The 23,410-nt window shown below is 39.6% G+C and overlaps 1 protein-coding gene across 2 annotated transcripts; it reads left to right on the top strand.

Annotated features, from left to right (window-relative positions):
* The first annotated feature begins 3,981 nt into the window (after positions 1 to 3,981).
* MLH1 (mutL homolog 1) lies at positions 3,982 to 21,526 on the top strand. 2 transcript variants are annotated; one of them, XM_015618320.3, is made up of 19 exons: positions 3,982 to 4,142; positions 5,355 to 5,445; positions 5,573 to 5,671; positions 6,764 to 6,837; positions 7,930 to 8,002; positions 8,274 to 8,365; positions 9,745 to 9,787; positions 10,413 to 10,501; positions 12,704 to 12,816; positions 13,396 to 13,489; positions 14,019 to 14,172; positions 14,864 to 15,207; positions 15,959 to 16,107; positions 17,514 to 17,622; positions 18,453 to 18,516; positions 19,062 to 19,226; positions 20,113 to 20,205; positions 20,564 to 20,677; positions 21,204 to 21,526. In XM_015618320.3, exons 1-19 carry the CDS (start codon positions 4,036 to 4,038, stop codon positions 21,369 to 21,371), a joined length of 2,235 nt encoding a protein of 744 aa, XP_015473806.1. In that variant the 5' UTR covers positions 3,982 to 4,035; the 3' UTR covers positions 21,372 to 21,526. The 2 variants fall into 2 exon arrangements, with proteins under 2 accessions (XP_015473806.1, XP_033367852.1); XM_033511961.1 differs by lacking the exons at positions 3,982 to 4,142; positions 5,355 to 5,445; positions 5,573 to 5,671; ... (1 more) ...; positions 7,930 to 8,002; positions 13,396 to 13,489.
* Positions 21,527 to 23,410: the final 1,884 nt, after the last annotated feature.

Genomic DNA, 23,410 nt, shown 5'->3' with positions numbered 1-23,410 from the left:
GAGACATCTTCAGCTAGGCCAGGTTCCTCAGAGCCCCATTCAACCTGATCTTGAATGTTTATAGGGATGGGGCTTCCACCACCTCCCTGCACTGTTCCAGTGTTTTACCAACCTCATCATAAAAGACTTCTTTCTTATGTCTAAAATAATGTATTAGATTAATATTATCAGACCCAAAACTAGATAGATATTTGCATTTAAGAAAATAGATTTTCTAATAAAAAACAAAGCATCCAAAAATCCATATTGTTTACTGACACTTAGGCCACCTCTTCCCAGCACAAGAAAGATTTTGTTAAGATTGCAACTCTTCTACTCTTTTTTTTTGTTAAATGATCCTCTGTGTCTCAAGGAAAAAAAACTCACTACACTTTTTTGATGACTGTGGGACTGTTTCGGTTTCATGTCTTTCTAAGAAACTAATTCTTGCCTTCTGAAATTTCATAGCATTCATTGCTAAATATATCAGCTTTCATCTCTGGCATCTTAAAAAGCATTAAGATCCCAACAGGCTCTATCCATTAATTCGTCACCACTTCTTTTGACCTAACACTACTTCTGAGCTCTGACACCAAAATACACTGATTATATCTTCCTAAATTATTTAAAATTGAATCTACTTTGGTTTTGATATGCTTTAATAAAAACAAATTCATTTTTAACACACTGTCAGAGAAAACACTCCAAACTGGAATGGGTCACAGCAAAGCTTGCAAGATATGAGCAGGCAGGGCTGACCTCCAGTTGGAGCAGATGCTATGCAAATATGAAGTCTTTTGGTGGCTGCTTGCAGCCAGACAAATAGACTTTTCCACACCAGCTTCTATACAGAAATTAGGATTCTGGCACAGACAACAAAAAATTTTAATCTTCATGCAAGTGACATCCAGTAAAATGAGCTGCATCTCTGTGATACAAATTATAATACAGATATAAGGAACTAATGTGAAGATTTTCCTCCTGGCTGGTCCAGGGCAGATGCTGAGCATGGGCAAAGAAAAGTCAGAGAACATGTCTTCTGTCCCAGATCGAATGCTGAGATCCAGTAGATTCCTCCTCCCATTTCCAGCTGCTCTGGGTGACACTTGTGGCTGTCTAAGGCCACTGAAAACAGATTCCTCCTCTAAGTTCAGATCCTGGAGCAGCGCCAGATTCATCAGGTCTGAAGTTCAGTGCTCCCCACGTTCCTGGTGCTTCCCAGGACAGTACACAGTCAAGGTGATTGTACAGTAGGTCATCCTCTCTTTATCCCTATTAACCCTTTGCTCCCTGCTCCACTCATCCCAACAGCTCCTGAATCTTTTCCTGCAAGTCAAAACAAAAGTGCACCATGGCCAAGATAGTTGTCACTGCAACCTGGAGGTTCAGGAAGCCACAGACAAGGGAGGTGGTGGGGCAGGACTGCTGTCTTCCACCAAGATATTTTTGCCAAGGTCAAAAATTGGGGAACCTGAAGTCAGCCTCAAAAGGGGCTTTTGTGGAGATCTGTCATGCCTGGGGGGCACTGCAGGCCCCCCTGTACATATGTCACCTGTATGTATGTAGGTATGTACTTACAGAATTAGACAGAGTGAAACTTTGTAGCAACCATCCCAGACAGTGCTGAGGAAAAGATGTCCTGGGAAGGCAAAGCACCTTATAGCAAGGTGAAAACAGTCCAGGTCTCACATACTTAGTCCTTAACACTCTCAGAAGTGGCTTTGCTTCTTGCTCTACATGTTCCTCAGAGAGACTGCACCTTCTTCCTGCCCTTGGCCAGGATTGTCCTGTTTCAAGTGACACCTGTGGAAGGATACTTCTCAGGGTAAGTTTTTCTTTCCCCTACTGCAAAATGAAAACTGCTTTGTTTATTGCTTCCAGCATTTTACAATTAATGTACAATTTCAAAAATGAAGACAGATGTTTATGAAGAGGATGAGAAGAAGATGAAGTTACATTACACTAGATTAGGAGATGCCAGTTGTAGAGCATCTTCAAGTGGTTGATGTACATTCCTTGGTGCTGCAGCTACAAGCAAGAAATAAAAAACCTGAATATACTCTGGTGTTTTACACAGCAATACACTTTCTACATCACGCTCACAAGGCACTGCAGAGACACTGCCATCCTGGAGAAGCTTTTGCTTCTCTGAAGCCCCACTCACAGCTTGCTTGAAAGCAGCAGTGGTTACTGTTAAGGAAATGCAGTGAAAAGCTGTTTTGCACCAGGAGATGCTGGACTGCTATCATCCCAGTACCATCTCTTATTCGAGATGGAAAAATGAAGGCAGAGACAGTATCTTTTCTAAAACAATATATAAAAATAAAAGGAAGAGAGATAATCTTACATCCCTATTGATACTGGGGGCCTTAAGTTGTGAAGCCTTGAATGGGCCTCCAGTGCAAGTACACTGCATCATACAGACACTGTCTGCAGAAAGGGTTACCTCATTTTGGTCATTCAAGCTGTTCTAGGATTTTCTTGCATGAAAGAAAATCCATTCATTTCTGCTGTCAAACAGAAAGGATGTGCACATGAGAACTCCTTGCTGCATGGTATGGAGTGGGACAGCCGGCAACTTTCTCCTTTACAATGGGCTGAGGTTCTTCTGTGGGGATAAGGGGTTTGTGCAGCACAACACGGGCCTGAAGCCATGCTGGATGTTTAATTCATGTGTGTTCCACTGACTCCTTTGTGTGCAACCATTCTGTTCAGGACCACTGTGAGACCAACAGGTTTCATTGCATAATGGCTATGGTTTCTTCCTCTGCTGCAAGGAAGGGAACAGCTTGCTGTCTCCTGTACACTGGTCATGCTCCATGAGTGCCAGAACAAACAATGCATGAGTTGTACAGAATCATAGAATCATTCAGGGCTGAAAAGACCTTTGAGATCTTCTAGTTCAACCTTTGACTGATCACCACTTTGTCAACCAGGCCATGGCACCAAGTGCCACAACCAGTAGTTTCCTGAACACCACCAGGGATGTTGACCCCATCACCTCCCTGGGCAGTCCATTCCAGTACTTAACCACCCTATTTGCACTGGCAGACAAAGCAAGAGCTCTGCTCAACAAGTGTCTCCAAACCTCAAGAGACCCCAAAGCTTGGAAGTAGCTGCCAAGTTTTAGCCATTGCACACTTAAGGATCTGCTTTATATTTTTGAGTAATTGCTGAGTAACAATGTATACTGCAATTTTGCAGAGACATATATCACAATGGATACAGGGACACCCTGGAAAGGATCCTGTGATTGGAGACATACACACAGCCAGTGCAATCCTGCTGCCATAGGGAGAGCTCAGCCTTGATGGATGCCACAGTGCTCACAGCAATTCACAGAATCAGAGTGGGTCAGGTTGGAAGGGACCACACTGGGTCATCTGATCCAACCTCCCTGCTCAGGCACGGCCACCCTGGAGCACATGGCACAGGACTGCATCCAGAGGGTGCTTGAATATCTCCAGTGAGGGAGACTCCACAACCTCTTCAGGCAATCTGTTCTGGTGCTCAGTCACCCACACAGTAAAGAAGTTTTTCCTCGTATTCAGGTGGAATTTCCTGACCATCAGTTTTGCCATTCTCATCCTATTGCTTGGCTCCACCAAGAAGAACCTGGCTCCATCTCCTTGGCATCCACCCTTTAGGTATTTATACACATTAATGAAGTCCAATCTCAGTCATCTCATCTCAAGTATTGATGTGCCCGGAACTGGACACAGCACTCCCGATGTGGCCTCACCAGGGCTGAGTAGACCGGTAGGACCACCTCCCTCGACCTGCTGGCAGTGTACCCCAGGATTTCACTGGGTTTCTAGGCCGCAAGAGCCCTGCTGGCTCAGGCCCAGCCTGTTGTGTCCCGGGACGTCCGGGTCGGATCCCCAGGGATCCCTTGCGGGCCCTGGCGGTTCCTGGCCTGGCCTCCCCTCCCTCAGCGCCTCCGCGGCGCGGCCTCCCAGCCGCTAGGGGGCGCGCCCTTTCCCGGCGGCGCGCGCGCGCCCCGCTCCCCGCCCGGCCGCGGCGCGAGCGCGGCTCTCTCCGTCCCGCGCGGCGCCCATGGCCGGCGTCATCCGGCGGCTGGATGAAGCCGTGGTGAACCGCATCGCCGCCGGCGAGGTCATCCAGAGGCCGGCCAACGCCATCAAGGAGATGATCGAGAACTGGTAACGCGCGGCCCGCTCCTCCCGCAGCCCGGCCGCGCTGCGTAGGGCGGGGTGGGTGGGGGGCTCTGCCGCTGCTGACCCCGCGTCCCGGCCCCGCGTCCCGGCCCCGGCGTGCAGCGAGGGGCCGGCGGGAGGTCGGGTACCGAGGAGGGGCGAGATGTGCCCGTGCGGAACGCATGGGAGGCAGCTCCGCTTGGAAAGCCCCGTTCCTGTTTGCGTTTGTGTTCCGGCTTGTTTTGTTATAGTTTGAGAAATTCATGAATTGCTTGCTTTCCGTCAAGTCCAGCCACTAACTCACCACTCCAAATCACCGCTAAGCCATGTCCCTAAGCACCACATCTTCAGGAATTTTAAATACCTCCGGGGTCAATGACTCAAACACTTCCTTGGTCAGCCTGTTCTCTGCTTGACCACCCTTTCTGTGAAATTATGCATCCTAGTATCCAATTGAAACCTCTCCTGGCGCAGGTCGAGGCCTTTTCCTCTTGACCCATCACTTGTTCCTTAGGGGAAGAGGCCAACCCCACCTTGGTACATCCTCCTTTCAGGGAAGTGAGAGCAATAAGGTCTCCCCTGAGTCTCCTTTTCTCCAGGCTGAACTTCCCCAGTTCCCTCAGTCTCTTCTCATCAGCCTTGTGCTCCAGACCCTTCATCAGCTCCTTTGCCCTTCTCTGGACAGGCTCCAGCACTTCAATGTCTCTCCTGTAGAGAGGGGCCCAAAACTGAACATGGGATTTGAGGTGTGGCCTCACCAGTGCCAAGTACAGGGGGTCTATCACTGCCCTGCTCCTGCTGGCCACACTATTGCTGATACAGGACAGGATGCCATTGGCCTTTTTGGACACCTGGGCACACACTGGCTCATGTTCAACTGCTGTTAGAGGTGCAGCACCTCCAGATCCTTTTCCACATGGCAGCTTTACACTCTTCCCTCAGCCTGTAGCGCTGCATGGGGTTGTTGTCACCCATGGGCAGAACCTGGCACTTCATCTTGTTGACCTTCATACCATCGGCCTCAGCCCATCAATCTAGCCTGTCCAGATCCCTCTGCAGAGCCTTCCTACCCTCCAGCAAATCAATGCTCCTGCCCAGCTTGGTGTCACTTGCAAACTGAATAAGGCTGCACTCAATCCCCTCATCCAGATCATGGATAAAGGTATTAAACAGAACTCTGTGATTGAAATTGCTTTCTTGGTTTCTTGGTTTCTGTAGTTTGGATGCTAAATCTACGAGTATCCAGGTAGTAGTTAAAGAAGGTGGTCTGAAGTTCATCCAGGTTCAAGATAACGGCTGTGGTATCAGAGTAAGTAAACAAAGTTGACAGGTTTATGCTGCTGTTTAATACTACCTTTTAAAAATATTTTAATTTATAAGTGTTTCTGATCTTGAAAAAACTTGGAAAGTGACTGTTGCTTGTCCCTTTCACATAGAAAGAAGATCTGGACATTGTATGTGAGAGATTTACTACGAGTAAACTGCAAAAATTTGAAGACTTGGCTAGTATTTCTACATATGGTTTTAGGGGTGAGGTAAGCTATTCATCAAGGTTTTGAAACTGTTCATTGTTGTTATTCTGCTGTACTGAGTTGTACATAGTATCACAATTCCAGTACTCTGTGCAGAAGCTTCTGTTTTCTGAGAGAGTCTGCTGTGTGAATATAGTTCAAAATACATTTCTGTGTCTTTCAAGATTAGGTGGATGCCTATAGGGAGGTTTATATTCTTCTTGCTTTCTGGAATAAGATTTTTTTTTTAAATTGAAACAAAGCCTGCCTTCTCAAATGATGGTTCAGGAATGTACAGGTAAAAGACAGTGGAAGGTGAATCTTTGATGTCAGACATTTGTCTAAATACCACACTTAAAACTAAATGTGCAAATTGTACAGTGGGCTTCCTTTGTTTTTGCTGTTAGACAAAGTTAGTTTTGCTGACCCTTCAGATATGCTGGTTCTTCATACTCTCGTGGTTTCCATATAAACTCTGGAAGTGCAGTCAAGGATGAGTTTAGCTTTCCCCTCTGGATGAACAAGGTATATGAGTATGTGTCCTGTGCTCAAATATATAGATCCTCACATACTTGAGAGCAGAGATTGTTTGGGTCCTCTCCTTACACACTTTAAACATATTCATCTTCACAGTGGAGTCTGGTCCTGAGGCTGGTTTTGTCTGTGTAGAAATGTCCTTTGAGTTTTCCAGGAAAACCATTGTGACCTAACTTTGTAATATTACTTACAGTCAAGAGAAAGACTTGGGCAGGAGTCTGAGAGTAACAGCTAAAACCTTCCAGCTGGTTTCTGGTTAACACAAAAAACAAAAAGGCACAACTTTAATAATTTTGCAAATTTCTTTTAATTATGCTATATAGTTAACCACTTGCATCATCAGAGATAGAGAAATATTAGGGAAGCCAGAAGGATCTCCTGGATAAAATTACTGGAAGTTTAGTATTTTAGATACTAGAATTTGTTTAAGTTTTACTGACCTGCAATTTCCTTGTAAGGATTTTTATTTATTACTTGCAAGGGGTAGGTATATTGAAATTTAATGATGGTGTTTAAAGTGTGAACATGCCTCAGCATTCTCCAGAGCAATGTTTACAAACATGCTTTCTCTTTTCCTAGGCCTTGGCTAGCATCAGTCATGTTGCCCATGTTACAGTAACAACTAAAACAGCTGATGCAAAGTGTGCATTCAGGTATGCTACCTATTGTCCAGATGACTTCTGCTGCATGCAGTAGCAAACAGATGTATCAATTTCAGAGCTCCTGTTACGGAGGAGGGTGTGGTAAGGGCAGAAATCAAAAAGACTTGGAATATGAGAAAATGTATTTTTTCAAATTATAAAGCTAAGCTTTAGCTTAATAATGTATTTTAAAATTGGTGGAGGTAGGGTGGGGAGACAAGAAATCTTGAAAGAACTTCTTTTTCAGTAGCTAATGTAGGTTAAACATTTGTCTTTTTCTCCATTTCAGGATAAAAAGTTGTATATTTATATTATGGGCATCACATCTGGCAAATTTCACAAGTCTCAGCACAGGAACTTACAGCTTAGTTTGTTATCGTGTCTTTACGATACAATAGGGGCTTTATCCTATCCAAAAAGAGTTCTGAATATACTTTTGAAAACTTCATCTAAATTACAGGCTTTTCCATTAATTTCTTAAATACTTTTAAAAAAAGGGAGTGTGAGAAAGGAGGTGTTCTGGATCTTGGTTTTTCAAAAGACTGTGTGACTATGGTCTTTCTTGCATTAAATACACAGGGTATGTTAGAGGGAAAGAAAAAGGGAATTTATGCATCTCTACAACTTGCTGAAAGACCTACATGGGTCAGAAATCTCTTACACTCAAAATCTTGTTAGTGTTGAAGGAAATAGATCTTAGAGTAAAGTCAAGAATTTCTTGTTAGCATAACTGAAGTGTAAAGTCTAGTGGAAGAATTGATACTAGGCTGTGTCTAGCTATTAAAGAAAGAAAAAAATGCAGTAATCCTGCCTTTAGAGGAAAAAATCTCAGTAATACAATTTCAAAATGCATATGCCATGATCTGCCTCCTTTCCTCTGCTATTATTCTCTTTCCCCCACTGCCCCTCTGGCTCTTACAGTCAATGAAGACAGTTTTACTCCAGCAGAAAGGTGCAGGAGACTAATTCTCAGTGTCCCAAATTCTTTGGAGGGAGGAGTGTGACAATGATGGGATTTCTTTTGTTTTCATCCTTTGTTTTCACCTGTCCATGTCTGCCTTCCTGTAAATCTGGATGTCTTACAACTTCTTATTTTCTGCCTAGAGCTACTTACAGTGATGGAAAAATCAAAGCCCCTCCAAAGCCCTGTGCTGGAAACCAAGGAACTCAGATCACGGTGGGTTTTTGTGCCTGTTCTCTCTTGTTCCTTTTCTGTTCCCCTTTCACCAATTACATTGTAAGGTACATAACAGCATCATCTCTGAAGTTGCAGTTTGTTAGGTGAACCAAGGGAGTTAAGGAATAAATTGAATGTTGATTTTTCATAAACCAAAATATTCTCAGAAAATTTATATAAAAAATAAAAATTAACACGATGGATTTAGATGAATTCTACAATATGAGAGAATTTTAAAAATTATTTTTAATTGTGAACCTTTTCTCTGTAGGTTGAAGATCTCTTTTACAATGTAAATACAAGGAGGAAGGCTCTAAAGAATCCAAATGAAGAATATGCAAAAATACTAGAAGTTGTTAGCAGGTAAACTCAAAAGGGAGGCTCCTAATTTTATATACTGCCATGGGGAGTACCAGGATTTTTCAGAGGGACTGGCAACTCTGTGTTTGGTGTCATTTTGTTGTTGTTGGTGGTGATTTTGTTTGTTACCTTTTTTTAAAACTATTTGTTGATGTGCAGTGTCAGATAACAGTCCATCAAATTTGATGTGAAAAATCCAAATAGGAAGCAGTGTATTCTGTCTGTGGCTATTAATTATTTGTAAGAACTTGAGCAAAGAAATGGTGATGGACTTGGATGAGTGAACTCTAAATGTACCTGGGCTGAATAGAATTCATGTAAAAACTTCCCAGGAACATTGAGATTTGGCTGAGTACAGAAAAGTTGAATGGAAGTTTAACATCCCCAAAAAGGAGTAATATCTCTTTAGCTACTGGATGTTCCCTTCTTGGGCCATTTGGTTGCATCTTTTGCCACTGCTGTAGTCTCCCATAGTGTGCAGAGGTTTTGCAAGCAGGATCTGCACAATTTAAGCAAAATAATTGCTTTTCACTTTCAGAAGACACAAAAAGTAGCAAAGAGTTGCAAGACTGTATACCAAGGTTTGGTCTATTCCCCAAATAAACTATTTAAGAACCTTTACTGGGTTAGCCAGACTTCAGCCAGGAGGTAGACGGTCAGATCCTGCTGCTCTGTTGAACAGGATGATCTGAAATCTTGCTGAGTTACAGCCCTCCAGCTCATTGGTTGTTATTTTTCTGTAGGACTTTTCTATTACTTGATTTTGGGTTTTTTTTCGTCTCAAATTTTTCAGTTCAGTCACAGCAGTCTAATCTTTGTCTGCATTTTTACCTTTCTCATCTTGCAAGGTTCTATGGTGTGTTTTTTCTCTCAATGCAGTAATTTCCCTCAAATTTTGAGCCAAGATTATGCAGCTGTAGTGAATTAGATATCAGCCATGGGATCACAGGTAGCTGAACTGTCTGGGTAGGAGCTGAACTGTCTGGGTAGGGGAAGTTAGAAGGGTGGGCCAGCCATTATTCAGATGCTTTTCCATAGTAGTTGAGAGTTGATTCTATTATACTGAGGATGTTTTCATGGGCTTTTTAGTTAAACCTGTGCAGTGAAACTGAAAAAACAGGTCTGTAGAAGCTGATATTTTTTTTTTTTGAGAAATAAGCTAAGCTAATCCTTGAATTTCTTATGGTTACAGTTGAGTTATAAATAGAACACACCTGTTTTGGTTTTTTTAGCTGTTCAGTGTTCAAAAGCGCAGCTTGGCTCAAATTGCTGCCTAACAGGAAGTGAAATTGCTTGTCCCATTACTAGCTGATTTTCAGCAATCGGGGAAGCAATTACCTTTTCTTCCACATACTGCAGACTTACATTGATCTGTTTTTCAGGTATGCCATCCATAACTCAGGCATCAGCTTTTCAGTTAAAAAGGTGTGTAGATAAAGTCTTTGTAACTTCACTGTGTGTCTGTGTATATATACATAACGTGTATATCTGAAAATGCCAGAAAGTTTGCACTGTATCTTTTGTAACAGGAACAGCACAGAGACCCTTCCCTTATACTGAAATGAAGGGTATGTTGGTGCACTTTGGATAGAAAGCACATCATTTAGAAGTAAACAAGACAAAAATATATTTGTCAGGAGTTTGGAGGATTCTGTGTGGTCAGTGCTGTATTTGGTTTAGCTTCATGTATTGTTTCAGCTTCTCTGAAGACCCTGATTACCAAGTAAGAGAGGGGATAAGGAAGAGGCTGGGGTAGATTATCTTTGTTCTGTGCCATTTTTGATAAGTATTTACTGAACTTGAGTGTGTTCCTCACTTTCCAATTTGGAATTACTAGCCTCAGCGCCTCTGATGTGCTCTAGCTGATCTTGTGAACATGTGCCATTTACCATCCATTGCTCTTTTGAACATAAATATGTAAATAGGAATACAAAAAATATAATGATATGTTGTTCCCTGCATTTTTTTTTAGAAATGTTACTGTTTAAAGTATTTTTAAAAGTTCCTCTAGAGAAGTGAATTGATTGATACTCAATCCTACTCTCTTTAGCAAGGTGACACGGTGTCAGATGTTAGAACCTTATCCAACGCCTCAACAGTGGACAACATTAGGGCCATCTTCGGAAATGCTGTTAGCAGGTACATTGATATCAAGTTTCCTTTTGATAGGAAGCTTTCCATTGAATCACCCTCCCTTTTCTCTTTAAAGACTGTGGCCTATGATAACTTTTCTTGTTTCCTTCATGGTTAATTTCAGAGAAGAGGCAGTACTGCAATTAGAGAGCTCTCGCTTATTTTCAGAATGTATGATTTTTTTTTTTTTGTGCACCAAAAGGGAGAGGAAAGTTACAAAGGTGTTCCTTTAATGCACTGAAAAGGAACCACCTGCTTGTAACTTCCTGTGTCCTCATGTAAAAACAGCAAGCTGAACCTGTGTTCTCTACAAGTTCCTAGCCTCTTCCTGTACCATGAAAATTCTTCTTACTGTCTGCTACCTTACAAATTTTGAAGCTACTCATATTGTTTCTTCCTGAAATCTTATGGTTTCCTATTTTGACAACAGCTACATTAGCTGAAACTGTGGAAATCAGATAGAAAAAGTTAAAAAAACAAAAGATCATCCTTTGAAGATGTATCTGCCATTTTAGGAAAAAGTCTCTTTATGAGACTTTTAAGACTTTCAGCTGTGAAGAATTCATTGTATGGATTTGTCCCATGAACAGCTGGGTGTCCCTTTGATTCTGTTCTGTTATTGACTGAAGTCAAGCTTAACATTAAATGAATGTAACTTCTAATTCATGAAAACACCTTTAGGAAGCACAGCAAAATAGAGAAACTGCTAAGTAATGAGGTTTGCAGTGTTCTATGTATTTCATTGCTGTGCATTTGTTTATTTCTGCTATGGATACTCATTTGAAGAGTTTTTCCTTTGTATGGTTCGGGATAAATTGTCCATTTCAAAGTGAATGTTTTGATAATTTCTTTTCTAATAATAATTTACCCAGTTCAAGATGGTGTTAAAAACTGAACACAAATAAAAATGGCACTTGGTATATATCGAGGTTGAATTGGAAATAAGTAGCCCTTAAGTCTGTTCTGTGCTAACTTTAAAAGTTGGCATAATGGCTTCCTAGAGAGCTGTGCTCACAAACTACCAAAGTGGATTTTCCTTGACTAATGCATTATGAAAATTACTAAAACTGTTACGAAAATAGTTAATGTTAGGATCTATGTGCATGAGCAAGAGAGGTTTTTACATTTTAATGACTTCTTAACAGACTACCAAGACATATTAGACTGGTAAAAGTAGACAAAGTAGTCCAAGAAAAAATTTGTTTGTTCTTCCCTGGCTGCAGAAAATTTTGAAGTGTTCTTGTTAATCACTGTCAATGACTTAAACAATGAAATTCATATTAGAATTACCAGCAGATTATAATGCTGTGGATACTGTGATGTGTTACAGTACTAAAAAGATAATGGGGGTAATTTTACAGATTCCAACAATATTACCAGTTTACACTTAAGAAAAGGAAATTATGCAATTCAGGTTAAATAATTACTGTGACCCAGCAGTCAGTGTTTGAGCTCTCAAATAATTCTAATATTTTCATTAACTGTGATAGAAAATAAATCACTATATGAAGTAGTGAGACTTGAACAATAGGCCCTGAGCCAAAGTTGACCTTTAGATGAACCTTCCAACCATATGTTTTATGATATTTGTATCTACTCATTAGCAAAATACACATGATCATTAGCAAAATATGTAGTGTGATAAGAACATATTTATCTTCCCAAATTTAGAGGATGGACAAGGCCATGAAGTCAGATTTCTGAGCTTGTTTGGAGGTATATGGTCAAAGCCAACTCCCTTGGCTCCTCCTTTAACCCCGGCCAGGCTTTGGCTGGAACCCAAGAGGAGAATGAAACCAGATGTTTCCACATTAGAGTTATGTGAGCTTTTTTATTAAACAAAATAAAAGCTGGACACTCTCCCAGTGAAGGTGGAGTCTTCACCTACATGTGGACACACTGTGTGGGATTTCCCACTTACCAGGAGTGGCTGTCCAGTCCTTCACTGTGGCTGGGGCTCCCCAGCTAATGTTTGAATCTGGGTGATGGTAAAGTGTTAGGGTCACTGATAATGTATCTTCTTAATCATTGTAGGCATTCTTTGCTCTTTTGAACTAAAGTTAATTACATTAATTCCATAAAGCTGGTGTCTGTCTTTTGTGCTGACCCTGCCAACTGGAAAAACAGAATATCACTGCTTGTTAGTACTGTTCAAAATTTACATCAACAGAACTAATTTTTTGTTTGTGTTTCTGTCAAACTTAATAGGGAACTCATAGAAGTGGACTGTGAAGATGCAAATCTGGCCTTTAAAATGAAAGGTTACATCACAAATGCAAACTACTCTGTGAAGAAATGTATATTTTTACTCTTCATAAACCGTAAGTTTAAAAAAAAGGCAGCATTTTGTACATTCATATGTTGCTTACATAATCAGAAGAACAAAACTTTCTGAAGATCTACAAAGTGCATGAGCATTCTTAAAAACACTTCTAAGAATAAATATTACAGTTAATTGTAAATCTTAAAGTGTTTTTATATTTGCAATGTGCATCACACTTGGCACTGTATTTAGTGGAAAACAGCTAAGACTGGACTTAAAGAAACTTCAGAGTATCGAGGTTATGGCTGTGTCCTGCCAGCTTGCACAGATTGGTCTCTCCATTCTCCAGCAAAACTGGCACGGGTTGCAACAAACCCTGACTATGAAATAATGAAAAGGTAGTCTGGTTATTTCAGTATTTGTGGAAAAAAATACTTTTAAATGTAAAACATGCTGAGAAAATTCTGTCTATTCCTGGTTGTATATGAAGAATAAATATGTCTTGGAAGAAAATGGGTAAAACTGGTTCCCTTTGAAGACACAAAGCGTGAAGATGTTTGTCTGAAGGAGTAGCTGGGCACTGTGCAGTGTGTTTTAGCTGGGCTCTTTGGAAACAGCGCTGTGTTCTGTGTTTCAGATCGGTTGGTAGAGTCAGCTGCTATGCGCAAAGCCATAGAAACTGTGTACGCTGCTTATTTGCCAAAAAGCACGCACCCATTCCTATACTTAAGGTAAAGTAATAGGAAGAAGTAGCCTTTTAATACTTTCTTGTAGGTTAGAACTAGGGTGAGTAGGTTTAGAAGGACATTTCGGTTCCTCATGACAGTGTTAAGCATTGCACTGAGGTAGTTCATCACCAGGCAGGAGATAATTAAATAACATTAAGGAAATCTTAAGAAGACAGACCTTAGTTTTAGAAGTAGGTAGTATCTATAATTTCAGCTGAAGTCCTTTCCTATTAATTCATGAGACACTGCAAGTAAACGATACTTCTAAAAGTGGGTTTTTGTAGTTGGACAGTGGAAGAGGTTGGTTTAAGCTTATCTATATAAACTCATTTTGGTGAGTGATTTTGTATTATTTTTTAATTATCTAAACAAGTCTGACTGTAATATAACTTCAGCAGGTTTCAGGATCTTTTTGACTTCTTTGCATGGAATAATGTCACCAAGCCTGACAAATTTTGTCAGATTTGAACCAATTTTTGCTTCCTTTGCTATCCATGGGTTATTTTAGGTTAACTTTTAAAATGTTTTCCAGCCTGGAAATAGCCCCCCAGAATGTAGATGTGAATGTGCATCCTACAAAACACGAGGTCCATTTTCTTCATGAAGACAGTATTCTGGAGCGTGTGCAACAGCATGTAGAGAGCAAGTTATTGGGCTCTAATTCCTCAAGGATGTACTTCACTCAGGTGAGAACATCTATGGAGTGATGGCAGTTCTGCATTATTTTAATGATCAGGGATAATTTATTCTGTTCAATAGTAAAATCTTTGCAGATATGACACTTACAAGTGTACTGGTATCTTTAGAACTTTGCTCTGTTTCAAGTCACTTTAATATATCAGTATTAACAGTATGGCAAAAGAGAGAAAAAGAAGTATGATAAGATTTTAAGTACATTTCTGTCAAGTACCTGATTAGTTGTCTTGATTTTATAAGTATGTTAGCCTTCACATGTGGTACATTGTTTTTTTATTCTGCCCTGATTTATGTGAAGATGATGCGATTGAGGAAACTGTTCTGTGTATTTGATAACACTTCGGATTTAATCTTACTAGAAAAATAGTCAGAAGATACTCTACTCTCTCTTTATGTAAAGCATAGCATAAGAATTACTAGGATTTTTATACAAACTAATTTTCCTGTCATTTTTCTACCTTAAAGATTTTTTCTTTTGATTTCAACTGCCAAGATGATGACATTCACTCTATGTGGAAAGCAAGTGCAAAGCTGGTGGCCTTTTAAGCAGCTGACACTCTGTTGCTAGGGGTTTCAAATTTGCCTCTGAGCAGTAAGATACTGTGAGAAGTGTGACTAATGTTTCTGCTCCTTTTTTTCTTGTTCAATCTCTTCTCTTTGCTTCCTCATGTCTGAACGAAGACATTGCTTCCAGGGGCTGACTGCTCTTCCAGTGAGGTTGTAGCAGCAAACTCTTCTGTGGTTACCAAGGGAACCAGCGATAAAGTTTATGCGCATCAGATGGTCCGCACTGATTCCCGAGAGCAGAAATTGGATGCTTTTCTTCAGCCAGTGAACAACCCCCTAAGTGCAGGCCCAACTGAAGTGACAACAGAGGTTAATGCAGGACCTCCAGAAGGTGCAGACAGGCCCCAGGATGCTGAAATGGAAGAAGTCAGTGACCTGGTTGAAATGGCTGATGTTCAGGAGGATACAGGGGGGCCGAGCAAGAGTGGATGCTTGTCTCCTGAGACTGTGCTTTCTCGGTTAGTCCCACCTTTCCTAAACTGGTGCAAGGCTAACTATTTATTTCATGGCATAGTCCTGAAACTATAGTTTTCTGATCTCTTTGGACTTCTTCTTTTCCAGAAGGGAAAAATTCTCTAGATTAACTTTTCATGACATTTTATTGAGAAATTAAACCTAATCTGTGATCTGTAAATTATGTAACTTGTGATAAATTTTGTGACTGGAATATGGTTTCTGTGCTTACTGAAAGGCAGGAAGCAGCATAAATAATGGCATTAATTTACGGAGATCATACTGGTCTGTCTCTTCCTGGAAGCCCTCCTTTTGTGAGGTGTAGAAACTACATCACTGAATTTGACAGGTGTTATCCTAGTAAAGGCTAAAGTGCTATAAACTTTATAGCTCTTGCAGAAGCTGTTCTGAGGGAATCTGACTCCCTTTCCCCAGTATTACAGAAAAATGGGCATGAAAAAGAAAATAGTTAGAAATACAAACATTTTTGATGTGTCCTTTAGAGCCCAATCTGCTTGGTGCTTAAGCAACAGCTGCCTGATGTGATTTGTATTAGAGTGTCACAATCTCTCTTAAAATTCTGAATTACCCTTTCCTAACAGATTATTCCTCAGAAGCAAAAATAAAACTGTCTTTCTGGGAAACTGCATTTCCTGTGTTAACATACAGCATGTGAATTGAGCATCTCATCTGTTGCTGTGTTTGGTCTAAGTGATAGGAGAATTGAACATAATTCCTTTTGTTTTGGTATTGCAGGAAGAGACCACGGGAACACATGGACGTGGAATTGGAGAAAGATGATACCAGAAAGGATATGACTGCTGCCTGCACCCCTAGAAGAAGAATTATCAACTTGACCAGTGTGTTGACTCTCCAGGAGGAAATTAGTAACCAGGCACATGCAAGTAAGCAAGACCTGTTTCTCAAAATTACCATTATTCTACCAGCTAAATATGACTGTTTGAAATGGGAAAAGGTATTTAAAAGGAGGCCCAGTGAACTTACTGTGCTGCTAAGCAAGTTTTTAACAAAAGCTTTTGCTTTTAATTTTTATTTGTATCTGTCCCACTTACATGAAATGGTGAGACTTGTAAAATACTCTCTTTTTTAAGAGTTGTTCTAGACAAAGATAAAAGGTTTGTGATTCTTTCTAGGGTGTTTCCCTCTTAACTCAGTGTCTGAATGCAACTTACACTGACTCATACCCTTATTATTCACATGTCTAAATGCTAGGAATCTCACATCCTGGAGGTTTTGTTGGATTTATTTTGATTTTTCTGGTTGTAAGAATTTGGGACGCTCCACACAGACATCTGTAATAAATAACTTTTCTATAAATTGATAAGAATCTTAAACTTTAGAAAGCATGAACTTTTACTTTACTTGTGCTCCAATAAATGTTTTGCAGAAGACTGGTAATTCTGACCCAATAATTCCATATCTGTCTGTCAGTGATTAAATACTGAAATCAAAGGGTTGTCCCTGAATCTCTCAAAATGCATGATAATACTTGTGAAGCTGCCTCAGGTTGTGTCTCATCATCACCTCTGTAAGAAGTGCCTAAAAGAGACTTTGGAAAGAGAGAAATCTTTTCTCAGTCTGTTATATTCCTTTAGAAAGCATAACAGTGGAATTAGAGTAGCTTAGTGCTTTGTTCATGCCGTGACTGAAGTGCCAAACATCAGTAACAAAGCTGCTCCCATGTATGGCAACTAGTGAATTTTTTTTGTGGAATGCCTAAAATGAACTCTTTTATGAAATCTGACTTCTCATACCTTTCCCAGCCTTCTCACTCATATAAATAGATATTTTAAATAAAGGTTACTTTGTGAGAGAAAAGTAAAGAAATTATGAAAAACATAATTATGGACCTGTTCTATCACACCTCTGGAATTCAGTTTGATAATACCCAGATTGTGTTGCAAAGCTGGTTTACACCTGCAGTTTTTGAAGTATGTATGCACTCCTCACCAATCTCCTGTGGCTGGAAATTAATTTTGAAAGGCTATTCATACACAGGGACTTTACTTTTATTTTTTTCTAATTTGCACTTGTAGTTTAAATGTTAAATAACTATTCTCCTTTATGCTTTAATAGTATGAGTATGCAGAAAGGTTATTAATATTTCAAAACTTGTGAATAATTGGTCATACAAGGATATAAGATCAAGCAGGGGTGTAGGAGTGACTGAACAGTAACCTGAGACTTTCATGCTAAAAATACACAAACCACTCAACTAAATAAATGAGGGCAGGGTTGCAACTATGAAATGACATTCTTTTGTTTCTTCCCCACCTCTCTGTTGTTTCAGAACTTCAGGAGATGCTACATGAGCACTCATTTGTTGGTTGTGTCAGTCCTCAGTGGGCTCTGGCCCAGTACCAGACAAAGCTGTACCTTCTCAATACAACAAAACTCAGGTAAAGGAGTTGTTAGACCTGTTGGCAGCTGAAATAAGTACCAATTGTGAAGCTAATTAGAAGAAGGAAGGAAATGACATGGAAAACAACATTGTTCTCTTGTTGTCTGTCTGAAAAGTCATGGGGCTAAAGATTAAGCACTTCATTCAGAACAGTGGAAACAAGTCTGGCACACTTGGGAAAAGTTGCTGGAAATCAGTGTAATTAAAATACCAACTACTGTATTGTGTACTCACACTCTGTGGAAAGGGAAAGACTTTCTCTTGCTTCATGATGATCTAGATGATCTATGATCATCATTATGATTCACTTCAGGATGATGGTATAAAGCAGAGGCTTCAGAAAAGTTCTGGAAAACATTGTATCCACTTGGGTTAAGTGTATCTGCAGGACATGATTGTAACATTAAATTTGTAATTTTACCTGTGCAGATTTACAGGGCCAGCTACTTAAATTTTTCTAAGAATTCAGAGATTAGACTTAAGATAGACATCTATTAATTTCCCAGTTTCTTTGCATTTCTTACAGTGCAGTAAAGGAATAAAGAAGTTGAAATATAAATTATCAAGGATTAAATTGATAGCAGTTGGATACTTGAGTATGTAACATTTCTGCACCAGTGTGGCTGATGATGTCAGAAACCAAGAAATACCTTTAATTGTAAATATCTAGATAATGCAGGTGAACCCTTGAACTCTTGAGTTAAAGTAAGATCCTTAGTAATAGGACTGGATATATATGTCTGATGTTCCTTACTTTCCCCTCTTAATTATGGTAATTTGTAGATATGCAATCCTGTCCATATAATTAATTTTTGTGCTTCAATTTAGCCAAGAACTCTTCTACCAGATACTTATTTATGACTTTGCAAACTTTGGAGTCTTAAGGTTGTCTGTAAGTATAATTTTACATTATATCCTATAGAAAAAGATTTTTTTAGAAAATGTATTTACAGTAGGTCTGCCCTTTCAGATATATGCATAGTTTTGGTTGCACGTTCAGGTTGTCTTTTGTCCACTATAGGAATGTTGTTGTGTTTTTCAGTAAGAACAGTAAACAAGCAAACTTAGTACTTTTGTAGCTGCTACTGTTAAATTGTCATCCTGGCTGCTTGTTATTAGTGTCAGTTGTAGTTATTTACCAAGTTTTGCTGTTGCTCATTGGGACAAATAATTACTTGGAATATACAGTCTGCAGAAATACGGTGTTGATTGCCAGTGTCTATCCTGTAAAGTATCACAGTGCTCAGTGGGATTGTGGGCTGCAGAGAAGGAAGAAAGAAATTCATACCTTTTGAGCTTGGTTTTGATAAACAGAACTGTTAGTTCTGCAGGCCAGAAATAGTGTATTAGAATTAATTAGTATGTGAAGGAAGAAGTTACAGATTTCCTATAGAGTGTGCTGATCATTAACCAAAGTTTTGCCTTCTTCATTTTTAGGAGCCGGCTCCTTTATATGAGCTTTCAATGCTTGCTTTAGAGGATCCTGAAAGTGGCTGGACAGAAGAAGATGGCCCAAAAGAAGGGCTTGCTGAATACATTGTAGAGTTTTTGAAAAAGAAGACTGAAATGTTGAAAGATTATTTCTCTCTTGAAATTGATGAGGTGACTGCAGCTATTACTTCTGACAGTAAATGAATGGTGGACTTGGCAATGTTAGGTTTATGGTTGGATTAGATCTTAAAGGTCTTTTCCTCTAAATGATTCCGTAATATATACGTTATGTATATTTTGGTGACAGATAACTGCAGCACCTTGCTTGCAGTGCTTACTCTCACTAAGAACTAATTCCAGTAAGATTTTAGGTAGCATAACCCTTTCATTTAAAACTCTCAGGACTTAGGCTGCCTTTAAGAAGGGTGCTACAGTCACAGGATGGGTTGGGTTGGGTTGGCAGGGACCACAGTGGGTCATCTGTTCCAATCTCCTTGCTCAGGCAGGGTCGTCCTGGAGCACATAGCATCGGATCATGTGCAGATGGTTCTTGATTGTCTCCAGTGAGGGAGATATTCAAGAACCCCCTGCCTCTCTGGGCAATCCATAATTAAGTCATTGCTTCTATAACTAGAATGCAGATCTCTTAACCAGCAAGGTGTGCATCTTAACCAAGTCTTAAGTCAGACAGGGCTGCAGCACCACTGTGGCTCTCAATGTGTCTTAAGGCAACCCTTTCTTTATACAAAAGTGAACAGCTATATCAAGCTCAAGCACTTCATTTGGATATTTGCCTGGGAATTGGTATCTATATAACCTGGAGCTAGAGGAGAAGGTTGAATTCAGCCACTCCCTGAGCTAAGTGGCTTAATACACACCTTGTGAAAGCAAACACCAATAAATCACTTCATGCAATGTCTGTCTGGCATTGGGCTTTAAAAACTTGTAAGGCTCACTGAGTTTGGTAAGAATCAGTCTTAAAATATGTAAGAGTTTTGGTGCATTTACTGCAAGAAAGAAATTTTTTTTTTACTGAAGCAGCAGTGTTGCCTTGCAGGAAGGAAATCTAACTGGGTTACCACTTCTGATAGACAACTATGTCCCACCATTGGAAGGACTGCCTATGTTTATCCTGCGCTTGGCCACAGAGGTATAGTCTCTCAAATTTATTTTGTATTGATGCATAATTACTTTTTTTTTACTTTAAGTAATTCCAGTCTGCTTTTGCAGTTTCTGGTGCAGCTTAAATGTGCTGTTATGTGTTCCAGATGCTGTTCTGTGATTACTGATTAGTTATTCTTTGGTTTTGTATTCATAACTACTGATGGTCTGAGCATCTATTTTGACTTAAAAGCCTGCATTCCTACCCTGTTTTTCATTCTGTACCTTTACTTTACCAGGACAAAAATGGCCAATACATTAATATAAATTTTCCATATTAAGAATCTCTATGGAGTCTCTCTGCTACCCAGATTCTATAAAATTACTTTTTTTTTTTTTTTAAACAGGTAAACTGGGATGAAGAAAAGGAGTGTTTTGAAAGCTTGAGTAAAGAACTAGCCATGTTCTACTCCATCAGAAAGCAGTATATAATAGAGGAATCTAACCCAACAAACTCTCAGGTATGAGAATACTGTAACTAGTCCTGTGACCAGATAAGTAACAACATACAGGAAACTTCTGCTCTTTCACATATGGACTTCTAATCCCAGCTCTTTCAGTGAACTGAATCAAGTAGCAGTGTGGCAAGATTCTGAAAGTGTGTGGCTTAAATTTTCTGAAGTATTATAGGTATTGAGGGAACCTTTTAACCTTGGGCATTGCAGTGTACTTAATATTATTACAAGCCTCCTTGGCCTCTGAGTTAGGAATGTATTTTTTATGCTATATTTTTATAGAAGAATAAGGATGCATATAAATTAAAAGTACAACCTGATTGTGTCTAAATATCTGCCTAATTGATCAGCTAAGCTCACCCATTCTGCAAGTGACTTTACAGAGCTTAGAACTGACTGTATAGAATGAACTCTTTTAATACTAGCAGAATTTTACAATTGCTGTAGTCTTACATAGTAAAGTTTTTAAGGCACACTCTCCTCTAGTTAAACAGAACCTCAGTTTGTTTGTTCTTGTTTTCCTGTATTTCAGAATGAAGATTCTGACTCTGGGTCAATAACATGGAAGTGGACTGTGGAACATGTGCTTTACAAAGCTTTTAGGACTCATCTTTTACCTCCTAAACACTTTGCAGAAGATGGCAACATTTTGCAGCTTGCTAACCTGCCTGACCTGTATAAAGTTTTTGAAAGATGTTGAGCAAGTAGTTATTAAAGACTGTTTTTTTTTTTAGATGGGCACCTTCCGTTTTCATTCATGTTACCTTGAGTTTTACTTAGTTGAAGGTAAAACTGGAATCTTGATGGAGGAAAGAAAGAGGGGATTTAGTACCCTACTAAACTGCTAACACCACAGTAAATTGTCTATTTTCCTTCTCTTGATCAAAGTATAAAAAAAATCCTTTTTGCTGTGTCTAAACCCAATGAAAATCCCTAAAATAAAATCTCCACTTAGACTCTGAGTTTCCCTATTAACCAATCTGCTAACAGAATACACTGCTGCTGAAGAAAATATACTGGGTTTGTGATTGTGAAGTGATTGTGGAAGAAGATGGAGCTTAATTTAGTTGAAATGTGAATGCTTTAACTTCAGTTGCCTATAGAAATCTAGCTAGGTTACCTGCATTCTCTTGTTTTAAGCATGACAGCTGTCTGACAGTACCTGCAATGTGAGTGTACCTGCAAAGCACTTAAAATCATGTTACTGCAAGTGTTAGTCTTGCAATATTTCAGAGCCCTTGCTGAAATAAAGCCAATCCTGTCCTTTTTAATCAAGGAGTCAAGAGAATAAAAACAGGAATGTGCTGGCAGATAGTAAATGAGCATGCAGACAATAATATTCATTGTCTTGAATTTAATGAGTAGGGCTTGGGAAATGTACTTTCAAGGTTGTGTCCCCACAGGGAAAGTGTTTTTCTAAGTCCAAGAGGCATCTAACATCCAAACCAAAAGAGAAAGCAAGCTTCATTTTTGCACTGTAAAGATTTCTGTTTCGTTTGAAAGCAGCTGGTACAAGCAGAAGCATTAATCCTCTTGGACTGCTGAGGTCACAAACCCTGCCTCTGAGAAATACTCATGAAGGGCAGCAGTTTGATATGAGTCTAGTCTTGTGATTTCAGCATACCACTGTATCACTCTTCACATGTAATGCCTAATAAGTAAGTAAATTTGATATTTAACATTAAAAGCTCCCTCTCTGGAACATTCAAAAGAACCTGGACTCTGATATGTATACGTGAGAAACGTCTCTAGATCACCACAGGCGTGCTTACTTTACATGTTAAGTGTGGCAGCAGTCTGCTCTTATGCCATGTAACAAATGTCAGCTCCTCATCACAATGCTGTGTGTGTTCCTGAACCCCCACAAAACTAACAACTCCCAAAACTCTAACTATATTCTGAGTTACGCTCATTTCTTGTTTTTGGTGTTTAATAGAAACCTTGATTACATAGTGCAAAATTTCAGTCACAATATGAAAAATTCTCATAATAAAGCTCAAATAGGTTTTTTTTTCTTCTAATCTGTATATAATTCCAGAGCATTAAGCAATCTGATACAGCTTAACTGATTTCCTTTGCATAAAAAAATCCAGGAAGTCTTTTTTTGCAAAGTATACTTTGAAGTCAAGATTGCAATAAATCATCAATCAAAACATTCCTGTCACAGATACATAACAAGCAGGATTCCAACTTCCTTGGCAAACTATCCATGTATGAAAACATGGCATCTCAGTTAACTCACTGCGCAGAGCATCCAAGCTATACACCACAGGAAGAAACATGTTTGTTTAGGAGAGGCTTGCAAAATTCTTACCTGACATCTACCAAATATAACTTCATGTGTAGTACCAAAATACCCACCACCCCAAGGATTTCCTGTCACCAATGCATAAGGCTTGTTCAGCTTTGCAGTTTTTGTATTCCCTTTTTCCTAAGTACTGAACTGCAGGAGGAAGCAGGCACTGAGAATAGGTTGAATTTCTTAGATATGTAGAGGAATTTCATATTGCAGATTGAAGAAGACGTTCAAGTAAAGTCATGAGTTATGCACCTACACAAAGTTCATAGGTTTAATGGAACTTTGACCTCCTATCTCAGATGTTTTTTTCTCACTGAATTTAATCACAGAATCATTAGGGTTGGATTGGGCATCTGGAGATGTTCTGGTCCAACACCCCTGCCAAGGTAGGGTCACCTAGAGCAGGTTACTCAGGAGCACATCCAGGTGGGATTGGAATG

Source organism: Parus major, chromosome 2, assembly GCF_001522545.3.
Source record: "Parus major isolate Abel chromosome 2, Parus_major1.1, whole genome shotgun sequence".
Taxonomy (NCBI): Eukaryota; Metazoa; Chordata; class Aves; order Passeriformes; family Paridae; genus Parus; species Parus major.
This window is presented reverse-complemented; position numbering and strand designations above follow the sequence as displayed.

Bases quoted from the DNA above. Each gene is read 5' to 3' on its own strand.
- MLH1 (XM_015618320.3), top strand. From the start codon at position 4,036: ATGGCCGGCGTCATCCGGCGGCTGGATGAAGCCGTGGTGAACCGCATC. The intron at 8,003-8,273 runs GTGGGTTTTTGT...TTTTCTCTGTAG, and splicing joins ACCAAGGAACTCAGATCACG to GTTGAAGATCTCTTTTACAA. The intron at 14,173-14,863 runs GTGAGAACATCT...GTCTGAACGAAG, and splicing joins CAAGGATGTACTTCACTCAG to ACATTGCTTCCAGGGGCTGA.